We start from the raw sequence: 23,506 nt of genomic DNA on the forward strand, positions 1-23,506 counted from the left end.
GTTGAGGTGCCTCCTGGTGCTGCTTACTGCGCTATTATCAAATCACCCTTCCCATGTTGAAACCATCTTTGCTTGAAGGTGATGGTGCTACGTGGGATTGGTGAAGAATACCCGGGTAAATCGGAGCTGAAAATGGAGTCTTTTGCTCATTAAGGAACTCTCCACAAAATGTCTCAGTGAGAGCCAGTTGGGCGAGTCGTCTTAAGCTAAATGCTTTTAAGTCCCATCTTGAGGGCAACTTACACCAAGGTACTTTGAAAGTTACCCCTTCATTGGGACCAAGGGTGGTTTTCTTCCTACTGCGTGAAGAACTTTTTAAAATATACACTTTTTAAAGCATGTGTCGCTCGCAATATAGGGCGTCGATATCCATGACGGGTTAGGAAGCTCTAAATAAGACAAAAATAGCTTTCGAGTTGTGGAAGTATATTGGATGTCCCATGCTTTAAGAGGGAAAGATGTCTGGTGAGATCCCACTGGCTAATGGACCATCTTGAGAGAAGAACTCCCTAACTCTCCGCTAAGAGAAGAACTCTCGAAATCTCGCGGTTCTAGGTACAGTAGAATCTTAATGATATGCTCAGGAGGAAAATAAAATCGAGGCATCGTTAGATGGAAAGTCATCTTTATTCTCCAGGTTCTAATGCAGTGGTTGCCCTTTAGATTCGAATTAAAACCTGCAATAATAATCTTGATATCAAATGGGGATATTTTTTGCTTTGAGCCTACGATGACAAGCTGCTTATACTTTTAGCCCAGTTTCACTGCCGCTGTGCAAAGAATATCGCGTACTCTAATTAGTCAATGGGCGCTACATGCTTTCACAGAAAACGAGACGCGTCAAGAGTCTCCATCGTGATATCGTTATATTTCCGCTGGAGACAGACACCATCGTGATATCGTCATATTTCCGCTGGAGACAGACGCCATCGTGATATCGTCATATTCCCGCTGGAGACAGACGCCATCGTGATATCGTCATATTCCCGCTGGAGACAGACGCCATCGTGATATCGTCATATTCCCGCTGGAGACAGACGCCATCGTGATATCGTCATATTTTCGCTGGAGACAGACACACTCCTGATATCGTCATATTCCCGCTGGAGACAGACGCCATCGTGAGCTGTGCTTTAATGGCAAACACTTGTCTTTTACAAAAACGATAGATAGAAATCTATCACTTGATTTCTGTTATTAAAAAGGTCTCTAACTTTAAATCAATTTTACAATAATTCACAAGTCCATATATCATCTAATCTACAAATTACTTAAAGTTTATTTCTTATTTATTCACACGCGTAAAGTATCCATCGACTGTAGGTACTGAAATCACGAACATCGTTTGGTAGACGTTTCCGGTTTGCTATTTCCGGCCGGAATGGCGAGTGGCTTATGTTTGCGCTGTGGTACTGTAGCTCTCAGCTCGTCCGTCTTTGTAGAGGAATCCGGCCTAAAAAGGGCAATAGGAAAAACTGATGTTTTAATTGGTACCAGATAACTAAATATAAATAAGTAGCTCTCAGCTCGTCCGTCTTTGTAGAGGAATCCGGCCTAAAAAGGGCAATAGAAAAACCTGATGTTTTTTTAATTGGTACCAGATAACTAAATATAAATAAGTTATATGGAAAAGATGCATGCGACATTAATGTTGCGTGACGGTTGTTGTGTGCTGATTGTGTGGTCTCGTCCCCACGCTCCCGTACTCACGCTCTCGCCCTGGCTCCGCGAGGACCTGGGCCCGCGAGGATGAGTCGTGGAAAGCCATTTGAATGCTGTCAATCACGGGTATACTTACCGAGTCTCCGTCGGTGCCAGCTTGATCTCTGTTTCGTCTTCGCTTTACCTGCGGCGGAAACACACACATGACTTGCAGAGTCCTGAAGGAGGAATTGGTCACAATCCAGGTTCCCCCTTTCCCCCTGCTTTGGGGCTATACACCCCCTAATTTTGGGGCTATATATCCCTACACCTCCCCCCCCCCAAAAAAAAAAAAATGTTGAACAACAATACAAAATAGGTTCACTCAAAAAAGGTTCTAGTGTTGCTTTCAACTCGATTCCTCTGGAAGTCTTACTTAACAATCCCTCGAGTTTCAGTCGGGTAGCCTGTATAAAGCTCCCCATTTTATTTTTTCGGAAATAGGTATTCCTATGGCGTTCGGGAAGAGATAGGGAGGCTGGGTCGGGCGAGTGCATTTCGCCTAGCGTTCACTTGTGCGCCTGTGTACAGTAACTGTCATTTGGGGAAACCCGATAAAGACCTCTGGATCTTTCGTGTTTTCGCAGATAAATGTTTTCTCCCGTCTTTTGATCTCTTTAGACGTTCCATTAATCAACGAAAGCCAAGAGAAAAGACACTCACATGTTCTAAAAATCACGTGTTCCCTTTTAAGATATCAGAAGCTTGAATACGGATGAATTAAGAATACCGTTGAACGGGCCGTATGATTCTATTTGTACTTATCTTTACAAAATAAAGATGTCACGTCAGCGAAAAAATTCAATTAGTTTGTTGGTAAACTTTGTTTTTTCATGGACATTAATATCTTATTGACACGGTTTGCTTGGGCCATACGATATCGTCTATCGTCCATCGCCTATGGCCCGCAGGCTTCATTCTTGGGCCGTTATAACACTGGAAAATGCTTCCCGAAGTTCTCGTATGGCCCACGCACACGTTCAATAAGAGGTATGTACGCCTTAAGTAACACCCACCACGACAACGACGATAGCAACTACAACCACGGCAAGAGCGACGAACACGCAGATCAAAGCAATCGTGGTGGAGCTCATTCCCTTGCTGCTCACGGCTTTAGAATCTGAGGAGTACTGGGCCGAGGCTTGGACCTCTTGAGGACTGGTGACGAACGTCATGCCGCCGTAACTCACAACGATGTCGTTTTGACGAACCTGTAGAAACAAAATATTTTTTATCTTTTTCAAGGGGAATCTTTTATCAAAAGGTAAAACTTATTGTTTCGGTCCAAAAGCTGATCCGGGGGAAGAATGCTGTTTTCTTTCAGTCCCATAATTGGGGCGCGCGGCGCGCCCGTTTTTACCCGCCATTTTAATCACGTGTTAAATTGCTTGCTTACCTTGTTGTAGATGTCTTGCTCGAAAGTGCTCAAGTCTTGTCCGTCTTTAGCTGCCACAACATTGAACTCTACTACAATGCTGCCACTCTTGACCTGAAACAGAAATACATCAAGCAAATACATAGCATATTCATAGGGGTGAAATATCAACATTTGACAATTCAACTTCTTATATTTGAAAGCCTTGTGTCTTCCCCTTTTATAAGAGACTGACAGACTTCCCTTGACACCCCTCTCAACGCACGCAAACCTCTCAATCCGAAAAGCGAAAAACAAATATTTCAACGCGGGCTACCTGACAGAATGGCAAAAATGACTTGGACCCCAAATCTCAAAAAAAGGCTAGAAAAGCCCTTTCTTTTCTTTGTCCGATGCGAGGCGTGCGGCGGAGACTACGTCACCACCTTAATGCCCTGGAAAATAGGTACTTACCGATAATTCCTGGATTTGCTCTGCCTTGATGCTTAAGTACTTGCAGATATGCGTCTTCAACACCCTGCAGATAACAACAGACTTTATCATACTTGATAACCTTACTTTGAAATAATCCAAAAAAATCTCAAAATAGTTCACTCTTCAAAGTGAAATAATCCCAGACATCTACAAACATTCCCAAATAACGGAATAACACCAAATAAGAGCTATCTAGAAGCCAACGTAGGCACAGTCAAGTCACCATTTTTACTGTCTAACCCTTAAAGTATACTTCTTACTCAAACCTTTTCCATAAACAGATAAATTAATCCCTCCTTCTAAAAAGACACGAGGTAAATAATATCTTTTGAGTCCTTTCAAAAGAGTCTAACTTACGCGCTAAAGTCTTTCACGCTGTCTTTGACGTCGTCAAAATTGTTCTTGAACCTCAACGTCACATGTACGTGTCTGTAAGCCAGAAAACACAGGCACTATTAAATCATGCATTGGCATATTGCTCTCCCATATTTCACTCCAATGCCATATTGCTCTCTCATATATACATCGGCGATTACTTTCTGAGCATATACGCAAGGCAAATAAATAAATAGATGTTTACAATAGAACCCGCAAACTCGAGCTCTGTTGGCCCCGTCAACTCGATTAGTTCCCGTTTCCACTGATCGCATTTAACCCTGGCAACTCGAATAAGCTATTTCCCGATAATTTAAAAACCGGAAAACTCTTCTCCCTTCAGAGTTCGATTTAGCGGGGTTCTACTGTATTTGGTTATTGGCACTAACAACATAGTATAACTTACTTGATTTCTGGCACTACATCAGCGAAGGAAATAAAATGAAAGATATAATGGTTAGTAAGAGTTAAGTCCCAAAAATAAGCAAAAAATCTTATTATGAAAGAGGTATCACGTGGCACGTACTTCTCTCGCGAAGGCACTTGGGCTGTCCTCTTGCTCTGGTCCCAGGCCACTCGCGGCCATCAGGGGACGAGCACCAGCAGTACCCCTCGTGGCACTGGACCAGAGTGTACGTGCCGTCTGCGTTACAGGACGGATGATAAGCCCCGAGTAGCCCCCCCTCAGTAGCTTCTAGCTTCTTCCTCTGACACTCCGTCATACCTTCAATGTGGAGAATGTGAGATATGTCTGTTACTTGTTTACCCCTCTCCACAAAAAAAACGCCCATATTACCGCCAAATCAAACTCTGTCGTGGAAATTCGTTTCCCCGTGCAATCAGTTTCCTCCGATACTTTTTGCGTTTGCGTTTACTAGCACTTTATGCTACGTACAATCAATACAACTCTCAACGATCAACGTTTTACAAACAATTAAATTCAATCCAATCCAATCCAATCAACTAAACTATACAATGTTCTCCCTATTTATACCCCAATTTTACGCCCTTACGATCAATGGATAATACAGCACTCTCTTTCATCTACCCACAAACGGATATTTACTAAATAGTTTACATTCATTTCTTACTACGATTCATCGTGCTATTCACGTTCACAAGATTAAATTACTACTTAATTTCCATATAAGATAGGACAATAACACCCAATAATAACATACGTAATTTCCCTCACGCTATCTTGCGTCACGTAAAATAACATACGTACTTTCCCTCACGCTATCTTGCGTCACGTAAAACTAATAAACTCTTAATCCCCGACAGCCTCCACTGGTATTTCGAAATCTATTTGAATATAGTTATCGAAAAAGTATAAACGCCTTCAAATAAGAACCGTTACAGAATAAACGCCGTAAATAAAGAAATTCAATATGGTTAAAATACGCGTAGCATTACTTTCCAGTAACCCTACTTACAGTCCACCGCTGACCCATCGTAGTCGTAGTGCTTGGGTCTACACGTGCCGCAAGCGCCCATCGGTGCCACGCATCGAGCACGTGGGTTACGCGTGCAGTTGGTGTTCGCGCACAATGAGGACTCGCACAGCCTGAACCTTTTGCTGTTAGACGGGCACGTGGGGCCGGACGTCTTGGTGGCGTTACCTGTGGTTTAAAGTCCAGGGTAAACTGGGGCGAGCACCAAGGTATTTTTTTTCAAATCGGAAAATGGATAAAATAGAAAGTATCATAAATGCTCGTTTTAGGTGAACAGGCGCTTATTGATAATTGTCGTTGCTATTATTCAAGTATAGAATTCAAAACACAAAAAATTCTCGTTCATCAAACAGTAAGAAATTAGCGTGCATAGCAAGCGTTCCTGTGTATTGTGAGCACACAAAAAACAGAAACCGACGAGAAGTTCAATGAGCAAGATTTTCGTCAAGATTTTCTTTGCGCTCATAACGAACAGAAATGCTTGCTTCGCAGGCTAGTAAGGAATTATTACAAGAACTCCAACAAATAATCCAGTTCGCATCTTTGTGGCTCGATAATAAAAAGAGTAAATTTGGGGGGACTGAAAGCCGCTTTTGTATATACTTACATTTTAGAGCTGCTTATTCGTAGGGGATAGCTTGTGTAAGTTTTTTGCGCCTTATGAGAACGCTTATAGAAACTGGGCGCTAAAACGAGCATTTACGGTAACTGGACAAACGGATTAAGGAAATGTGCCAGAAAGCGGTTTGGTCCCGAATGCTTTCTATACTACCGATTAAAGGTGCCTTACAAAGCTTTTCAGATTACTCTATGACAAAAAGCAAAACAGAACTTATGTTTCTAGGCCATTGTGTTTTGGATTCTCCTTACAAGATGGAAGACCGCTGCCAGGTTGTTTCCTCGTCCCCAGGAGCTCCTCGCCGGTCTCCGGGTTAACACACCAGCAGTAACCTGTGGAGCCGTGACACTGAAGAGCTGAGTATCGCCCGTCCTTGTCGCACTGCGGGATGTACGCGCCGATCAGAGGGCCCCGGGACTGAGCCTCCAGATAACTGCGCTGGCATCGGGTCAGACCTGATAACAAGGAAGATCGGGTCAGACCTGATAACAAGGAAGAAAGCTCGTAAAGGTAGCTTATCCAAATGCAAGTTGAAAACTCGTTAATATATCACGAGATACTACCACAACATGACATCTCAGCCCAAGTATACACCTATTTCAATAAAGGTTGTCAGTGCGAATGGCAAATGCCGATTGGTAAGAGGCAGTTCTACGACCGAAAGTAACCATGCGTCTCGAATAATATTGATAAATAAAAACAATTATCTATTAAAGGTAACAAAAGTTTGGCTCTGACATTGCTGGATAATTAGTTCCCATAAGCCATTTATCATTTTACCTATCGCCATTTGCACTGACAACCTTTTGTGAAATAGGTGTAAAACGCACAAGGATGCTTCGCACACGCCTTAAAATACACGTTACTCTACCAAAACTATCTATCAAGGATAAAAAAAACTGCTACAGAGTTAGAGGGGAGTTCGGGCTACCGGTATCAAAGGAGAAATTACTAAAAATAAATAGTATCATTTTTGTACGTGCTCTCGTGCACGATAAGCAATGTCTGAACACAATGGACACCAGATCGTTCACAACGAAGCATCGGTACACCCTTGCTAGGCTTGGTTGATAGGCTTGGTTGCTAGGCTTGGTTGCTAGGCTTGGTTGCTAGGCTTGGTTGCTAGGCTTGGTAGAGTTCAGATGTTTTCGCCGAAGGGAGTGCGACGGCGGCCGACTTACCGCACGGCCGAGTTTTTGATGCCTGGGAACGACAAGCCTTTGGTAGTCACACTTCAATCGTGATTGGATGAAATGCAAATACACTGCTGTTATATCAAAGAGTTTTCTGATCGATATTCTGTGTGGTCACTATCAAATCCAAAAATCTAGTCGAAACCCGATAATTCCAACTCAGATAACTCGAAATCTCTGCTAACTGTCTCGGGGTTCCCTAAAATCTAGTTTTCATTCATTTAAGCTCTCGGTTACTCGAATTCTTCGAGTTACATGGTGACACGACGCTCACCCGAGGTGCAGTTGACCTTGTTGTTCCTCTCGTCGTAGAATTCAGCGCTGCATGTACCGCAGTAGTTTGGACGACATGTAGCCATAGGGTTGGCGGGACAACTCGCAGACTCGCACGGATCGCGGAGACACATAACCACAGGCTGACCTTCAGGACATGCTAATAACAAACACCACAGGTAGACCATAAGGACACACAAATAATAAACACCACAGGTAGACCATAAGGACACACAAATAATAAATACCACAGGTAGACCATAAGGACACACAAATAATAAACACCACAGGTAGACCATAAGGACACACAAATAATAAACACCACAGGTAGACCATAAGGACACACAAATAATAAACACCACAGGTAGACCATAAGGAAACACAAATAATAAACACCACAGGTAGACCATAAGGACACACAAATAATAAACACCACAGGTAGACCATAACGGCACGTAAATAATAAATACTACAAGACTGACCATCACGACATCCCGAAATAATAAATACCACAGGATGACCATAAAGACACGCAAATAATAAAATACCATTATAAGAGAAGGATATAGAGTATCTTGTATTTAAGGCATGAAACACAATGCAGTACTCAATGGATAAAAACCTGTTGCTTTCATTAACGACGATGTTGAGGGACCAGTTGAGGTCCAACTATGGCTCGTAATTTGTTTTGCCCGCTCGTTGTTCGATAACAGGGTCGTGTGGTCTTGAGTCAGGAGGTTCTCTAGTTTCTTAGAGTAGGGTCTTACCTTGCCGCACAGGTGATGTGCAGGTTCGACCGCAGCCATTGCTACAACACTTCTTGTCCCCGGCACAGTCGCCATCAGTGCCGCAGTAATTCACACACACTCCTACATGGTCCACACGACGCTTGGGGCAGAACCCTGTCTTCTCTGAAGACAAACAAAATAGAATTACACCTGTGACTAAATTAAGTTTAAGAGTTCAAATAAGCAAAGACAAGTTTTTTTTTTCCCATAGACAAGACATTTGTTAAAGAGTTTACTTGTTTTCCACTAACCTTTCAAAACGGCACTGGTGCAAATCTTCCCGCACTGCGTGTTACAGCACTTGTCCGCCCCTGCGCAGTCCCCATCATACTGACACTTGGTTTGCGCATCAGAACAAGACAGAGAACCACTGCCACAGAATCCTGGTTTCGCGGGCGCATAAGCACACTTGCAGATCTCACAGCCATACTGATCCTTGACGAAGCCAAACTCACAGTACATGAGACACATCACGGGGCTACAGGCTAAGAATTCAAGATATGTAGCATTAATTGATTGTTTTTCCTTTTTCCCCTCTCATTGCCTTCCTTTTGTGCCACAGGAAACTAGATTCGAAGAAAACCCTTAAAATCCCTACACGCGGGTGCGCCTGCGGAAGACACCGGATGAAGGTGACATACCTTTTGTGCAGTCTGGTCTGCCTCTGGTCTGAGTATTCCGTACTACTATCCCGGATGTAGTGTTGACGCACCAACAGAATCCCGTGGAGGGGTGGCACTGGACTTGATGAAATGAGCCGTCCTTGTCACACTGTGGCACGTAACGACCTACCATCATGCGGGGCCCTAATGCAGCAGTATGGACCGGTTAGAAACATAGCAGTTACGGATGATGTAAGTATATGACTGAATGGGGATTTCACAACCAGAAATGTGTGGTTTGTGTGTGACATACCCTAGAATATGAAGAAAGCCGAAAATAAAGAGAAATTATCGATACCTGAGCCCTGACTTTGTGAGGCTTGAAGCTGGCAAAGACTCATATCTGAGGATGGAAGACGAGACATCCAAATGATCAGACTAACACTGAACGGACAGACAAGGGACGGACGGACGGACAGAGAACAGGAGGACAGACAAAAAACAGCCAGACAGGTGGACAAAGAGACAGACAAATGATAGAGAAGCAGTAAAGATCAACTGACCACTGCTGCTATTGCTTGTGCAGGTCGTCGGCTTGTTGAACCTGAGTCGAGTCCCGTTGATCTCGCGACCTTGGCTGTCAACACACCAGTAGTAACCCTCGTGACTCTGGATCTTCTCGTATGCGCCTGCATTGTCGCACAGCGGTCTGAACGCACCAAGGAGACCAGCAGCCTGATGACGCCTTAGTTGACAGTCCGTTAGACCTGAAATATATCAACCACGTGATATAAGCATCTGAGAGTCCGTTAGACCTGAAACATATCAACCACGTGATATAAGAATCTGACAGTCCGTTAGACCTGAAACATATCAACCACGTGATATAAGCATCTGACAGTCCGTTAGACCTGAAACATATCAACCACGTGATATAAGCATCTGACAGTCCGTTAGACCTGAAACATATCAACCACGTGATATAAGCATCTGACAGTCCGTTAGACCTGAAACATATCAACCAAGTGATATAAGCATCTGACAGTCCGTTAGACCTGAAACATATCAACCACGTGATATAAGCATCTGACAGTCCGTTAGACCTGAAACATATCAACCACGTGATATAAGCATCTGACAGTCCGTTAGAACCTAAAACATATCAACCTCGTGAAATAAGCATCTGACAGTCCGTTAGACCTGAAACATATCAACCAAGTGATATAAGCATCTGACAGTCCGTTAGACCTGAAACATATCAACCACGTGATATAAGCATCTGACAGTCCGTTAGACCTGAAACATATCAACCACGTGATATAAGCATCTGACAGTCCGTTAGACCTGAAACATATCAACCAAGTGATATAAGCATCTGACAGTCCGTTAGACCTGAAACATATCAACCACGTGATATAAGCATCTGACAGTCCGTTAGACCTGAAACATATCAACCACGTGATATAAGCATCTGACAGTCCGTTAGAACCTAAAACATATCAACCTCGTGAAATAAGCATCTGACAGTCCGTTAGACCTGAAACATATCAACCAAGTGATATAAGCATCTGACAGTCCGTTAGACCTGAAACATATCAACCAAGTGATATAAGCATCTGACAGTCCGTTAGACCTGAAACATATCAACCACGTGATATAAGCATCTGACAGTCCGTTAGACCTGAAACATATCAACCACGTGAAATAAGCATCTGACAGTCCGTTAGACCTGAAACATATCAACCACGTGATATAAGCATCTGACAGTCCGTTAGACCTGAAACATATCAACCACGTGAAATAAGCAACTGAGAGTCCGTTACACCTGAAACATACCAACCACTAACGCTTGCTTTATTTAGTCAATAACTCAGACCTAGGCTTCATTCATTCATCGCCATCAAAGCAACCATCATCGTCACTTTACTACCATCATATATTATCAACAACATCACCAACATACTTTCATTATCATTAACATAATTATCTGTTGTCATCATTAACACTATCAACTCATTATCAGCAGTCATGACTCTTGTTATCATTCCGCATGGCCCAAATACCACATTGCACACCGGCATCACCATTCCATCCTCATCATCATCACCAGTTATGTCTTAATAATCTGCCCTACATAATGATTATCGTCATATTTGCATCTAAATCTCACCTTGCTTGCAGTCGACCACGTTGTTCTTATCGTCGCGAAACTCCACGTGACACATGCGACAGGGGTCAGACACGCACTTGGCATTCGGATGGGCGGGGCATTGTGCGAAGTTACACATGTGAAGACACAGCAGGAACGGGCGACCATTTGGACACGCTGAGAATAAAGGCAAATCATCCATTTCCAACGATTCAAGCAAGGAACCGAGATACATTTAATCAAATTTCTGACTGACTGACCGTAATATAGTATTATTTTGTGCTTTTTCTCAACAATCAAAAGCAAGCATAATATAAACAGAAAACTTCAGTAAAGAATATGCTTTACTCTTCTTGCTCCGCCTTTAGAAAGTGCCTAAATCTATTTATGAAGTGGGTCCCCAGTGCTTACCTGTGATAATAATAATAATACTTAATTTTTATAGCGCCATTTTCTAAAGCTCAAGGACGTTTATATAAGTGGGTACCCTGTGTTTACCTGTGATGAGAGGGTCCTGGCAGATTAGACCGCACGTGCTATTGCAACATTTCTGGTTTCCGCCACAGCTACCATCCGAGGAACACTTCTTGGCTTGGCTACAGAAAGCAGAATCTCGGGGCTGCTTGAAAGGGCAAAATCCCTCCTTATTGACAACAGCAACTAGTCGCAAAAGAATTCAGAATAGTTAAGGCATCATCTATAAAAAATGTAAATGCGCGGACTTATTGTTCTCAAAGGATTCAACCTTCCATAATGCACCCAACCTCCCTAATTGACCCATCCTCACTTGATGGACCCAACCATCCAAAATGGACCTAACCTTCCATAATGGACCCAATCTTCCATAATGAGCCCAACCTCACTTGATGGACCCAACCCCCCCCCCCCCCCCCCACCCACCCACCCGGCTTGAAGGTCCGCTCAGAGCAAACAAAAATATATAACGAACCACCCCACTCAAAATCCTGGCTACGGGCCTGTGGACCCAACCTTCTCTAATGGACCCAACATTCCTTAATGAACCAACCTTCCATAATGAACCCAACCTTTTATAATGAACCAAACCTCCCTTAATGGACCCAACCTTCCATAATGAACCCAACCTTTCATAATGAACCCAACCTTCCTTAATGGACCCAACCTTTCATAATGAACCAAACCTCCCTTAATTGACCCAACCTTTCATAATGAACCAAAGCTCCCTTAATGGACCCAACCTCCCTTAATGAACCCAACCTTAAATAATGAACCCAACCTCCCTTAATGAACCAAACCTTTCATAATGAACCAAACCTCCCTTAATGGACCCAACCTTCCCTAATGAACCAAACCTCCCTTAATGGACCCAACCTTCCATAATGAACCCAACCTCTCTTAATGGACCCAACCTCCCTTAATGAACCCAACCTTTCATAATGAACCCAACCTCCCTTAATGAACCCAACCTTTAATAATGAACCCAACCTCCCTTAATGAACCCAACCTTTCATAATGAACTAAACCTCCCTTAATGGACCCAAACTTCCATAATGAACCAAACCTCCCTTAATGGACCCAACCTTCCATAATGAACCCAACCTCCCTTAATGAACCCAACATCCCTTAATAGACCTAACATTCCTTAATGGACCCAACCTTACTTGGTGGACCCAACCTTCCATAATGAACCTAACCTCTCTTAATGGACCCAACATTCCATAATGGACCCAACCTCCCTTAATGGACCCAACCTTCCATAATGAACCCAACCTCCCTTAATGAACCCAACATCCCTTAATAGACCTAACATTCCTTAATGGACCCAACCTTACTTGGTGGACCCAACCTTCCATAATGAACCTAACCTCTCTTAATGGACCCAACATTCCATAATGGACCCAACCTCCCTTAATGGACCCAACCTTCCATAATGAACCCAACCTCCCTTAATGAACCCAACATCCCTTAATAGACCTAACATTCCTTAATGGACCCAACCTTACTTGGTGGACCCAACCTTCCATAATGAACCTAACCTCTCTTAATGGACCCAACATTCCATAATGGACCCAACCGTCCATTATGAACCCAACCTCACTTGATGGACCCAACCTCCCTTTTAATGGACAAAACCGTCCAAGGGCTTTTCCGTTTTTGTCATTAGCATAGTAGGGATGGCCAATGTGGGACTGGGATTGAATGGCCGATGTTGGATTTGGATTGAATGGCCGGTGTTGGATTTGGATTGAATGGCCGGTGTTGGATTTGGATTGAATGGCCTATCTGGCTGACAAAAGAGCTAAAGATCTATACACAATTAGTGGGCAGAATACAATGTTGATTAGGAAAAAATCTGGCAATCGGCACTGGAACACGCCCCACTCGTCCCCTAGAATTACTGGAAAGTTTTCTGGAATTACCCAGTGTTTACCTGATGCAGTAGGTGCAGGCGTGGTGTCACATGACGGGGTACCTCGCACCCTGGTGCCTTTAATCTCATTCCCACTACTGTCAACACACCAGCAGAAACCTATAGAGCCCCAGCACTGGATCTTCTCATAGGCTCCTTTGACGTCACAGGATGGCAGAAATCGGCCAACAGGCTGAAGGCCACCTTGGGATCCTTGAAGGGCGGCAGCCCGTTTAGTCTGGCAGTTGGTCATGCCTAGGAATAATGAATTCATGAGGTTGTATTAAAGACCATAGATCGGTCATCCATGGGTTTATATTAAAGACCAGATTGGTCTTTGAATCTGTTTCTGCCGCAAAAACAAATGCATATCATATGATTCCACTTGAATTATCGTAAAATTCAATCCACCCTAGACCCTGCAAACAGCTTCATTTGTTTCCCTTTATTGCTTTATTTCATTGTTGGCTTATATCACAATCAAATAAATGTAAATCAGTAAGTACACGTCATTTTAATGGCTTTTCTGTAAAAGCGTATTGTATCGGTAACCTAAAGGACAAAATAAACTGAAATTTCTATCCTTAACCATCATTTACTGTATAGGTTTAATAGTTGCTTGAGTGTACCTTTATTGCAATCTAGAATAACATCTCCATTGGCATCCAAGAATTCTGCACGACAGCCAGCGCAGGGGTTCACTCGGCATCCTGCATCAGGATAGGCGGGGCAGGAGGCATACTGACACATGTTACGGAGACAGGTGAACATGGGCTTGCCGGGTGGACACACTAAAGCACACAAAACACAAGTACATCTTTTAAGATATTTGAATTATCAATGCAGTCCTATTCTACACAAAAGCCTAAACAAAAGCCCTATTGTCTCTAGAAACGCCAGGCCATGACATTACAGCAGATAATTTATTTCTCTTCAGTCAATCTCTATTGTCTCCAACACCATTGTTACTCTCTCAAAACAATACTAATAACTAATAAGAATGGTAATAAAATAATTATAAGAATAAATTTAAAAAATATAAGATTAAATAAAACTCTCTAATAGTCTCTCTCTAAATGACACCCACCTCCAACAGCCGAGCTGTTACACTGAGGGACGCCCCTGACAATAGTGCCCAGCACGGGACTCCCCATTTGGTCCACACACCAGCAGTACCCGGTAGAGCCATAGCACTGGACCTGTTTATACTCCCCCTCAGGGGTACACTGGGGAATGTATTTGCCAACAACGGGCGTTGGTGTGGGCGATCCTAGGGTCACGCCTAATGCTTCGTTTCTCTGGCTCTGGCATGAAGTCAGGCCTGGAAGAAATGTGATGTAAATGATGGTGTGAGATGCTTTACATTTCCGTGTCGCCTTTATATCAATGGAAACAAGAATAAGAGTTTAAGGGCAGACTAAACACATGTTTACCCCACTCAAACTCGTGTCTAGGGGGCCTGAAAAATGTGAAGCCCAGTAGGCTGGATTTTAATTGGGGGAGGTAAGTATAACATACAAAACTATGTGGTGTCCTCACAATTGTATCGTTGGTTCGCTATGGCAAATACTTACATTTAACAGGTCTGTTGTATTGATCTAGAAATTCAGGCTTGCATGCACCACAAGGGTTCACACGGCAAGATGCCTTCTCGTACCCAGGGCAGGTAGCGGTTTTGCACAGCATGACATCGCACTTCATCTGGGAGACCCCTTTAGGGCATACTGTATAAAGAATAAAATGAAAGTTTAATTTCTTTAGTAAGAATAGAACACAGAGGGATATTAGGGAGCGGAAACGGGGAAAACAATTAGAACTGTTAAGAGAGTGAGGACGTTCCCAAAAATTGCAGAGCAGAATATGTAGAACAAGAAAAAAGCATCAGGAAAAATAAGCATAAGCATAAGTTTGAAGAAAAAGAAAGCCAACTATAAACGTATAATCTGAACAAGGACAATTGATACAGCCCCCCTAAAACCCCAGAGGAATTGTTTACCAACAAACCTGCTCACTGACAACCCTGGTTGTTCCGCCGACAGGTTTTATTGCATATTTGTGTTTATATCTATTTCGGAGTTTCATTCATGGTGGCTTCTTGTCACTTGAGTGTGTTGGCAAATGATCAGGGATCAGGGCTGTTGGGAAAATGACCTGTTAACCCCCCCCCCCCCCCCAAGATCCTGATTTGCTATGGTATGCATGACTTGAATGAACTAAATAGCTTAACGCATACCAGACTGTTTGCAGTCTAGTGCTTGTCCTCTAGATCTTGTTCCGAGCCATTCTCTGCCATACTCGTCCACACACCAGCACTGCCCAGTGGAGGGATGACACTGCTTTGCACTGAATGATCCGTCACCTTCGCATGAGGGCACAAACCGACCCATGGGAGGCAGTTTAAGTGCTTCCTCCATCTGCTTTTGACAAAGGGTTTTCTCTGTGAGAAATACAAAGGGTCGAACTTTTAGTAAAAGAAATTGTGTGTTTCTCGCTAATTTCCTCGCTGTATCTTTAGCTACATCTGCTTAACTTACATACTATCGAAATATCTTCTCTAAATATAATCTAGATATCTTCTCTAGCCACCATGTTTTCCAATGTCCTTTGTATTCTTACACTACTCAAGAGGTTGGTAGTTTTAATTTTGACAACTTTCGTTTATGAAATGTCTGCTCATTGACTGAACTGATTTGTCAAACACGTTACCTGGACAGGTGGGTTTCCCACGAACTCGTGTCTTCATGTCAGGGATACCATGCTTATCCACGCAGAAGCAGTATCCCTCGTGACATTGTGTTTGTTTGAATGCCCCAGATGGATCACACTCAGGGATGTACTGACCGAGCATAACACCATTGTTCTGACTTGCTTCACGCATTCGAACACAAAGGGTTTCCTCTGAAACAACAAAAATGAAGTTGTCATTAAAATATAACTGATTCAGATAACCATATCCATGTGGGTGGGTGGCCTGGGGTGAATGGGTGAGGGGTGCACATGGTCTCGGGTGCACATGGTCTGGGGTGCACATGGCCTGGGGTGCACTTGGTCTGGGGTGCACATGGTCTGGGGTGCACATGGCCTGGGGTGCACATGGTCTGGGGTGCACATGGCCTGGGGTGCACATGGCCTGGGGTGCACATGGTCTGGGGTGCACATGGCCTGGGGTGCACATGGTCTGGGGTGAACATGGTCTGGGATGCACATGGTCTGGGGTGAACATGGTCTGGGGTGAACATGGCCTGGGGTGCACATGGTCTGGGGTGCACATGGTCTGGGGTGAACATGGTCTGGGGTGAACATGGTCTGGGGTGAACATGGTCTGGGGTGAACATGGTCTGGGGTGAACATGGTCTGGGGTGAACATGGTCTGGGGTGAACATGGCCTGGGGTGCACATGGTCTTGGGTGAACATGGCCTGGGGTGAACATGGCCTGGGGTGCACATGGTCTTGGGTGAACATGGTCTGGGGTGCACATGGCCTGGGGTGCACAAGGGTCGCATACATCTCTAATCTCTCTCTTTGGTCTTTTTTTAATTACTGTTAAATTTCAAACTTTTAATAAGGGATGACTGCGCGTTCCCTAAGAAAACCACGACTATATGCCTGTATATCAATGTCATATGCTGAAACTTAATAAAAAGGAAAATCTACACTTTTTATGATTATTGATTAATTGCCAATTGTATGGCGTGACCTCGGTTTGCGGGAATCCCCAGAAAAGCGTCTCCTTCATCCGCATCTTGGGTTTGTCTGGGTGTTTTGGTAGACACGGCTGTTGCTCACGTGGCAGACGCGCCGATCGCGCACTAAGCGTGAGCTTCAATCTCTAATGGGCATTTTTTGTTTGTGTCAAAGTGCGCTCCACCAGTCACTATGTATTTTACGCCTTCTAGTGTAAGGGTTTTGATCGAAATGTCAATAAATTGGCCTTTTCTTTGTGCATTTTTGTGCTCGTATTTCTAATATAAAGGTTTGCTCGTATTTCTAATATAAAGTTTTGATCAGCACGTCTTCGTCATATTTCCCATATAATAGGTCACTTAAAATAGCCCTAGAATTGAACAGTGTCTGGACTGATGTGTTAAAATTGCCTAAATATCAAGCCACGAGCACGCCGGTTAGAGCTTAAAAAAACCCGTCCTGCTCAAAGAGATGTATAATACACGCTGCTCCTGTAAGGATCTAACTTCTACTGTTTTTTTTTTCTTGAGGTTTCTTCTAGGACCTCTATTCTTATAGCTTCAAGGGTGGACATTTTTTAGAAATCTGGATCAAGTTATAAAACTGCTACTCTTCAATAGAACAACAAAATACAGAAACACGTTACCTGGTCCACAGTCAACTTCCTCTCCAGTCGTCACATTATAGAAGTTGACTTTGCACTGGTCACAAAAGGCCACAGAGCAGCGAAGGCTATCCCTTGGCTTGTTAGGACAGCCAGCATAATTGCACAAAGAGAGAGGGCAGTCAACCTTTGTCTGGCCACTGGGGCAAGCTGTAAAATAATACATTAGTTAGAATAAAAGAGGAATCCTTTTTTTGTTTTGCCGGGCAGCCCAGTGGCAGAACCATGGGTTGTCTCAGTAGGCTCCATAGAACCATCTCTTTAGGGAGTCTATGAGCAAAGCCGCGAGTGTAAATAAATGTTCCTAGTGTTCCTAGTGTATTTAATCATTGTACATAATATACACATATCAAGTTATTGAACAAACTAAACACAAATTTTAAGTAAAGACATTAAAAGAAATTTAAATTTAGCTTGCGATTCCTCATACAAATATGGCAATATTTTATCCTGCGTAGCGGCTTAAGGTAAGGGGAAGAGGAGAAGCAAAATGAACGTATGCTCAATACTTCACCGACTTTATTATTTTGTATTATTTATTACAAAGTACAAAAGGGGATTTTCATCCCGAGTTTGTAGTGCGCATGCGCATGCCACATGAAAAACTCTTTTGAAGTGAGCGAATCGTGCATCATTCAGACCTCTACTCGATTTCGTTGGGAAGCCGGTGTCTATAGATCGTTTTGGGCTCAAGGTTGGCCTAGAAGCCATCTTGAAAGCGAAAACATCCCATCCCCTCCCCAAGGTTCAAGGCTTTTGTGCAGTCTGTATTGCTCGATCTTTGGGAGGCCAGCCTGCATCTGTAGACTTATTTGGGTTCCTTTGACTTTCAGTCAGTGAAATGTGGCTCATTGCACGTCTTACTGTAAGGCTGATCAAAGCAGCATGATTTTGACGTATGCAACTTGCCCGTGACACCTCTACAACTCGAGTCGTAGAGTGTAAATCAGCCTATGGCTCCGATGCTCGACTACGAAAGTCGTAGTGTGTAGTTTAGGGCTAAAACATGTAGCAGGCAAGTTGCATACGACTAAATCGCGTGTTTAGCGAAAATTTAGTTAGCGAGGTTGATATTCGACATGACGAGATCACAGGATTATTTGCTAAGTGAGAGGAAAAAAATTTCCAATATTTTTTTTCGGTGGTCTCGCTCGCCATGGCTCTCAAGGCATGTCAAAAGCTCTCTTTCAGGTCACAGAAAGGGTTACAATTGAAGCGAAATATTTTCTGCATTTGAACGCCTATCGCAGTCGAACCACAAGATAGAAATTCTTGATGGGGTGAAAACACAAATCCACCCAAATAGGCTGTATTTTGGCAAACCTTCCATTTTGTAACTACAGTCAATCTACCTAGTTCTGTCCACTTATTCTGTTCACTTGGCATGAGCAGCCCCAGGGGTTGTATCATGTAGAGGTGCCACAACTCCCTGCCCCTGCCTGCCCCCCCCCCCTACCATCATGTAGAGGGGGAGTTACAGTTCCCTGCCCCCCCCTATAGTCATGTAGAGGGTGAGTTACAGTTCCCTGGCCCCCCCAACCATCATGTAGAGGGGGAGTTACAGTTCCCTGCCCCCCTATCATCATGTAGAGGGTGAGTTACAGTTCCCTGGCCCCCCTATCATCATGTAGAGGGGGAGTTACAGTTCCCTGCCCCCCCTACCATCATGTAGAGGGTGAGTTACAGTTCCCTGCCCCCCTATCATCATGTAGAGGGAGAGTTACAGTTCCCTGGCCCCCTCATCATCATGTAGAGGGGGAGATACAGCTCCCTGGCCCCCCTATCTGCATATTCTCTTTTTGTTTGAAAAATGCTTGAGTCAAACAACAATGCACTATTAAAAGGACAATTCAGAGGTAGTTGTCCTAAGGCATTAGCTGAACATGTTTGTAAACAGCTTTGCTTATTTAGCATCACTATTTTATCATCAAGTCCCTCTATTTTTATACATATCAGCATGTATTATGTCTTCCTTGCTCTCTATTTCTCATATTACTATAAACCATAATAATTGAAATTATGTGCCCTCCTTGAAATAAGGGCATAAACAAATAATGTCACATAACATGGGGGTAGGTCCTTTTCTACCTCCATTATTACAATTCAGAACCTGTTTCAAGTTAAACGGTTGTAATTTTAGGCTAGCAGGTTCTAAATTCTGGATTCTTATATGTGGGTGTTTACTGTAAGCAAAAAATATATTTCAAATATATTGTATTGATCAACATCTCCTTTCCTTCCAAAAACATAATGAAAGATAATGAATTTTTTTTGTTTCTGTCATTTCAGTTTCCACAAAAAGATCCATTCAGATTTTATCATTTTCGGCTAAAATAAGAAAATAAACACCCCCTCTTTCAATAAACTTTATGTGCAAACTTTATAAGAGGAATGACAGAATAAGACCATCTTTATTGGCTTATTGTCAGCTCATTATTATTGGAACAAATAAGGATAGTCTTTTGACCTTTTGCACTTTTAACCTCTCACTAGGAATTTCTGGAGTGGAAGTTAAAGTTGATGATCAATCCGATAATCGAGTGACACAGGGGTACCCCTAGTAACTTGCAAATGCTTTGCACCAACAAGTTGAAAAAAATGTTTATCCTTCAGGCAGTTTGTGAGATATTTACAGTCCTCTCCCCTCCCTCCAAAAAGTGGAAAATTCCAGTATGCTTTGCAACAGAGATGTTTGATAACAATGGAACTCTGATAACTTGGATTGGACAACATAGATTGGATAATTTTTAAAAAAACATCCTAAAATATCTCAGATAATTATCCAGCCAATAAACATGCATCCCCACTCTTGATATGTAGAATTCTGAAAGCTCCTTAAACCTCCGTTGGATTGCTAACCCATCTATCATGACTATGAGAGTTAACAGCCCAATTATATCCTGTACATACTTGGTTCTGAGCACCAGGCCCCACAGCCATTGCTGCAGCACTTCTTGATTCCCTCGCAATGCTCATCAGCACCGCAAGTCACTACACACGGCCCATAGGGTCCCGCACGGGGACAGAGCCCAAACTTCTCTACAGGACAAAACCAGGCATTAGACACATGTGGGAACCTACAACACTATACCTTTTACACTTAATTTTTGTGTCACTTTTATTTCTTTAATTTTGCTATTTTATAAGATTTGCGAAAATAAAATGATGCAAAATTAAGTGTTGCAAAAATTAGGACTTTAAGTGTAATAAGGTAGTAAAAAATACAAAAAACATAATGAAAATAATATTATAAAATTTTACAATAATAATGATAACACTTATATAACAAATGAATAAATGGTCAAATGTGCCTAATAAACTTCTTACCTGATGTCACTAGCCATAACTGAAAATATAAAATAAAATAACTTAGTGAAATTTACAACAGGCACGTAAAATGTTGTAAAAAAGTTACCTGAACAAAAAGAATGACAACTCCTAGCTTAATGCCACCAACCATCTTGTCGCCTAGCAATTAGAGGAGAAAAATGGTATTATTAATTTATTGTACAATTTAGTAGCTTTTATAGATGTGCTTAAATGAACCTGTTTTACGTGTCTGGTTAAACTAGAATGTCATGAGATCTATGAACGTGTGAAGTAATCTTGTTATTGTTGGTCAAAGGTAGCAAATGGCACCATAAAACCTCAGAGCAAAATATGGATCATTAAATTGTCGCACTGAGAGCAGCTGATAGGTTTATATTAAATTCTTTGCAGTGACTGAGCTGACTACGACAGAAGAAAATAACAGAATCACAAATAAGCAAACACAGCTGAATTTCATAATAATGACATTGTTGTCCAAAACCAAGGGGGGCGATACTCGACATCAGAACGCAACGCACGTATTTTTGAAAGCTATTGTATTACTTGAGTTTTGACTTCGATTGCACAACCGAACTCTGACCTGAGAAAACACACGTTTGTCCCATTCTATGTTTCAACATGCAAGGATGTCATGCAAGATTATATCGATCAAGCTAATTTTATTCCACGCATCATTCCGAAATGGGATGCCTCGAATCATTGTAACGGCTGGAAGGAGAGTGAAATCGTTTAACACATTACTAGTGACTTCGGTTAAATCGTGTGATCAATCGAGTATAAAAATCAATTAATAACTTTATGTCTAGGAGAAAAAACAACTACGTCAGGCAACTTGCAAACTCACAATCAATATTTGTGTCGTGTGTTTTCAAGAGTTTTAATGTTTTAGGATTTTCGAGCCATTTTACATATATAAGACTTTGCACATACCTGTTAGCTCCGAAGCTGACCTAAAGATCACCCAAAAGGAGAGATCCAGAGAGAAGAATCTCACTTTCGTACTTCGGGGCGACGGCACCGCTGTCACAAGATTCAGGCACCACAGGAATCCCGGTTTAGTGTTTGGCACTTATCCAAAACACGTCCTCGAGTGCCGAGAGAACAGGTTTGGGGGCTGTAGGGAACTGGATTAGGGTAACTAGGACCGACAATGAAAAATCCAAATAATTTTGAAAACAGTTGTTTTCTTTGCCTTTCAAATCCACAAGGCCTTCTCCCACGGGCCTTCAGTACTAAATCCCGTACAATTTACGGTTTGATTCCGGAGTATTACCATATGTAAGACATTACAACATTGAAACAACAAGGCAGATCAAATAGTAAGATGGCGTAATGACACTCGCTGGAACTTAGAAATAGTGACTTAGAAAAAGAAAAGGACCCTAGGGGAACAAAAATGAGAGCATATCGTTTTATGGAATTTAATATACCGTATACTCAGAATTTAGCATACCGTGATCGCTCTAGGGATAGGGGGGAGGGGAGGGGGTACGAGATATATTCAATCGATATAACGACTGTACTATCACAGTTAATATCTATTTCATAAAATATGATAAATCATATCGAAATTTTCGAGATGTTCCCCCACGAGAACTTTGGTGAACTTTTGGGAAGTTAACAAGGACATTCTACTGTGTCATTTATATAAGAGCGAAATTACTTGTGTTGCGATTACTTTTTAGTAAAACACTAGATTGACGGGACTAAACATAAATTTCAACATCGTATCCTGATCACAGAGCGCCTAGAAAATTTCTTTGAAGAGCCTTGAAGTTTGTGACCGGCATGATTTACAATGCCGTCTTACAAACTCGCGCGAAAACGGCTCCAAAGTATGAGCCAATTTCTCAACAATTCGCGCGAAATTGGACAAACTTGTTTGCTCGATATCTGCAAGCATTTGCGAGTATTGCGGTATTGCGGTAAGTGCGGTAGTCCTGTGGTCTACAAGAAACGACTGCAAAAGGCTCATTGATTATTTAGATCGAAAAAACTGTAAACGTCATAACTTGGATACAAGCTACAGTATAAGAATTGCAGAACTTTTTGGAAAAACCAACTTCTACTTCAAAAATAACTCGACTGATTAAAATTTTGTCATAAACTGGGAGATTTAGGAGATTTGATAAAAAAGAACGGGAGAGTCGGCAGGTCTGGATTTAGTACAAAGATTTTATCATTCATCTATACACGGATGATATTTGTAAACCTTCCCCGCTAGGAAACCTGTTATATCGCTGGAAAACCTAGGGAGGGGCACCCCATCCCCAATAAAGTCGAGAAGCCATATAACTAGTCCATAGTTATCCACCAGGCAGTGTTTTCAAGCATGGTCTTGCAAATACGAAGGGATGCTCCCCACCCTAATAATATTCTTGACTCTGCTACTGCACTGGGGGAGGGGAGGGGTGGGGTGGGGATGCTCCCCACCC

General features: G+C 42.6%; 1 protein-coding gene across 2 annotated transcripts; it reads right to left on the minus strand.

Annotated features, from left to right (window-relative positions):
• Positions 1-1,116: 1,116 nt before the first annotated feature.
• On the minus strand, positions 1,117-22,129 carry LOC5510701. Of its 2 annotated transcripts, none has more exons than XM_032379912.2 (29): positions 22,002-22,129; positions 21,157-21,209; positions 21,069-21,087; positions 20,652-20,780; positions 17,724-17,891; positions 16,099-16,290; positions 15,626-15,829; positions 14,967-15,116; positions 14,480-14,713; positions 14,022-14,183; positions 13,414-13,647; positions 11,502-11,663; positions 11,025-11,180; positions 9,418-9,621; positions 9,213-9,257; positions 8,894-9,058; positions 8,504-8,737; positions 8,232-8,375; positions 7,466-7,624; positions 6,250-6,453; positions 5,362-5,547; positions 4,452-4,649; positions 4,332-4,344; positions 3,908-3,979; positions 3,530-3,593; positions 3,098-3,190; positions 2,718-2,912; positions 1,799-1,846; positions 1,117-1,453 (listed from the first exon to the last, which is right to left on the minus strand). In XM_032379912.2, the coding sequence occupies exons 2-29, from the start codon at positions 21,199-21,201 to the stop codon at positions 1,394-1,396; spliced, it is 3,939 nt and encodes a 1,312-aa protein (XP_032235803.2). In that variant the 5' UTR covers positions 21,202-21,209; positions 22,002-22,129; the 3' UTR covers positions 1,117-1,393. The 2 variants fall into 2 exon arrangements, with proteins under 2 accessions (XP_032235803.2, XP_032235802.2); XM_032379911.2 differs by having other exon boundaries at positions 1,117-1,554.
• Between the last annotated feature and the right edge of the window lie 1,377 nt (positions 22,130-23,506).

The sequence above is a fragment of the Nematostella vectensis genome, chromosome 7 (assembly GCF_932526225.1).
Source record: "Nematostella vectensis chromosome 7, jaNemVect1.1, whole genome shotgun sequence".
Lineage (NCBI taxonomy): Eukaryota > Metazoa > Cnidaria > Anthozoa > Actiniaria > Edwardsiidae > Nematostella > Nematostella vectensis.

Coding starts and splice junctions, on each gene's coding strand:
- LOC5510701 (XM_032379911.2), bottom strand. CDS start 21,201: ATGGTTGGTGGCATTAAGCTAGGAGTTGTCATTCTTTTTGTTCAG. Junction 14,714..14,966: donor ATACAACAGACCTGTTAAAT/GTAAGTATTTGC, acceptor CATTTCTTCCAG/GCCTGACTTCATGCCAGAGC. Junction 13,648..14,021: donor TATTCTAGATTGCAATAAAG/GTACACTCAAGC, acceptor CATTATTCCTAG/GCATGACCAACTGCCAGACT.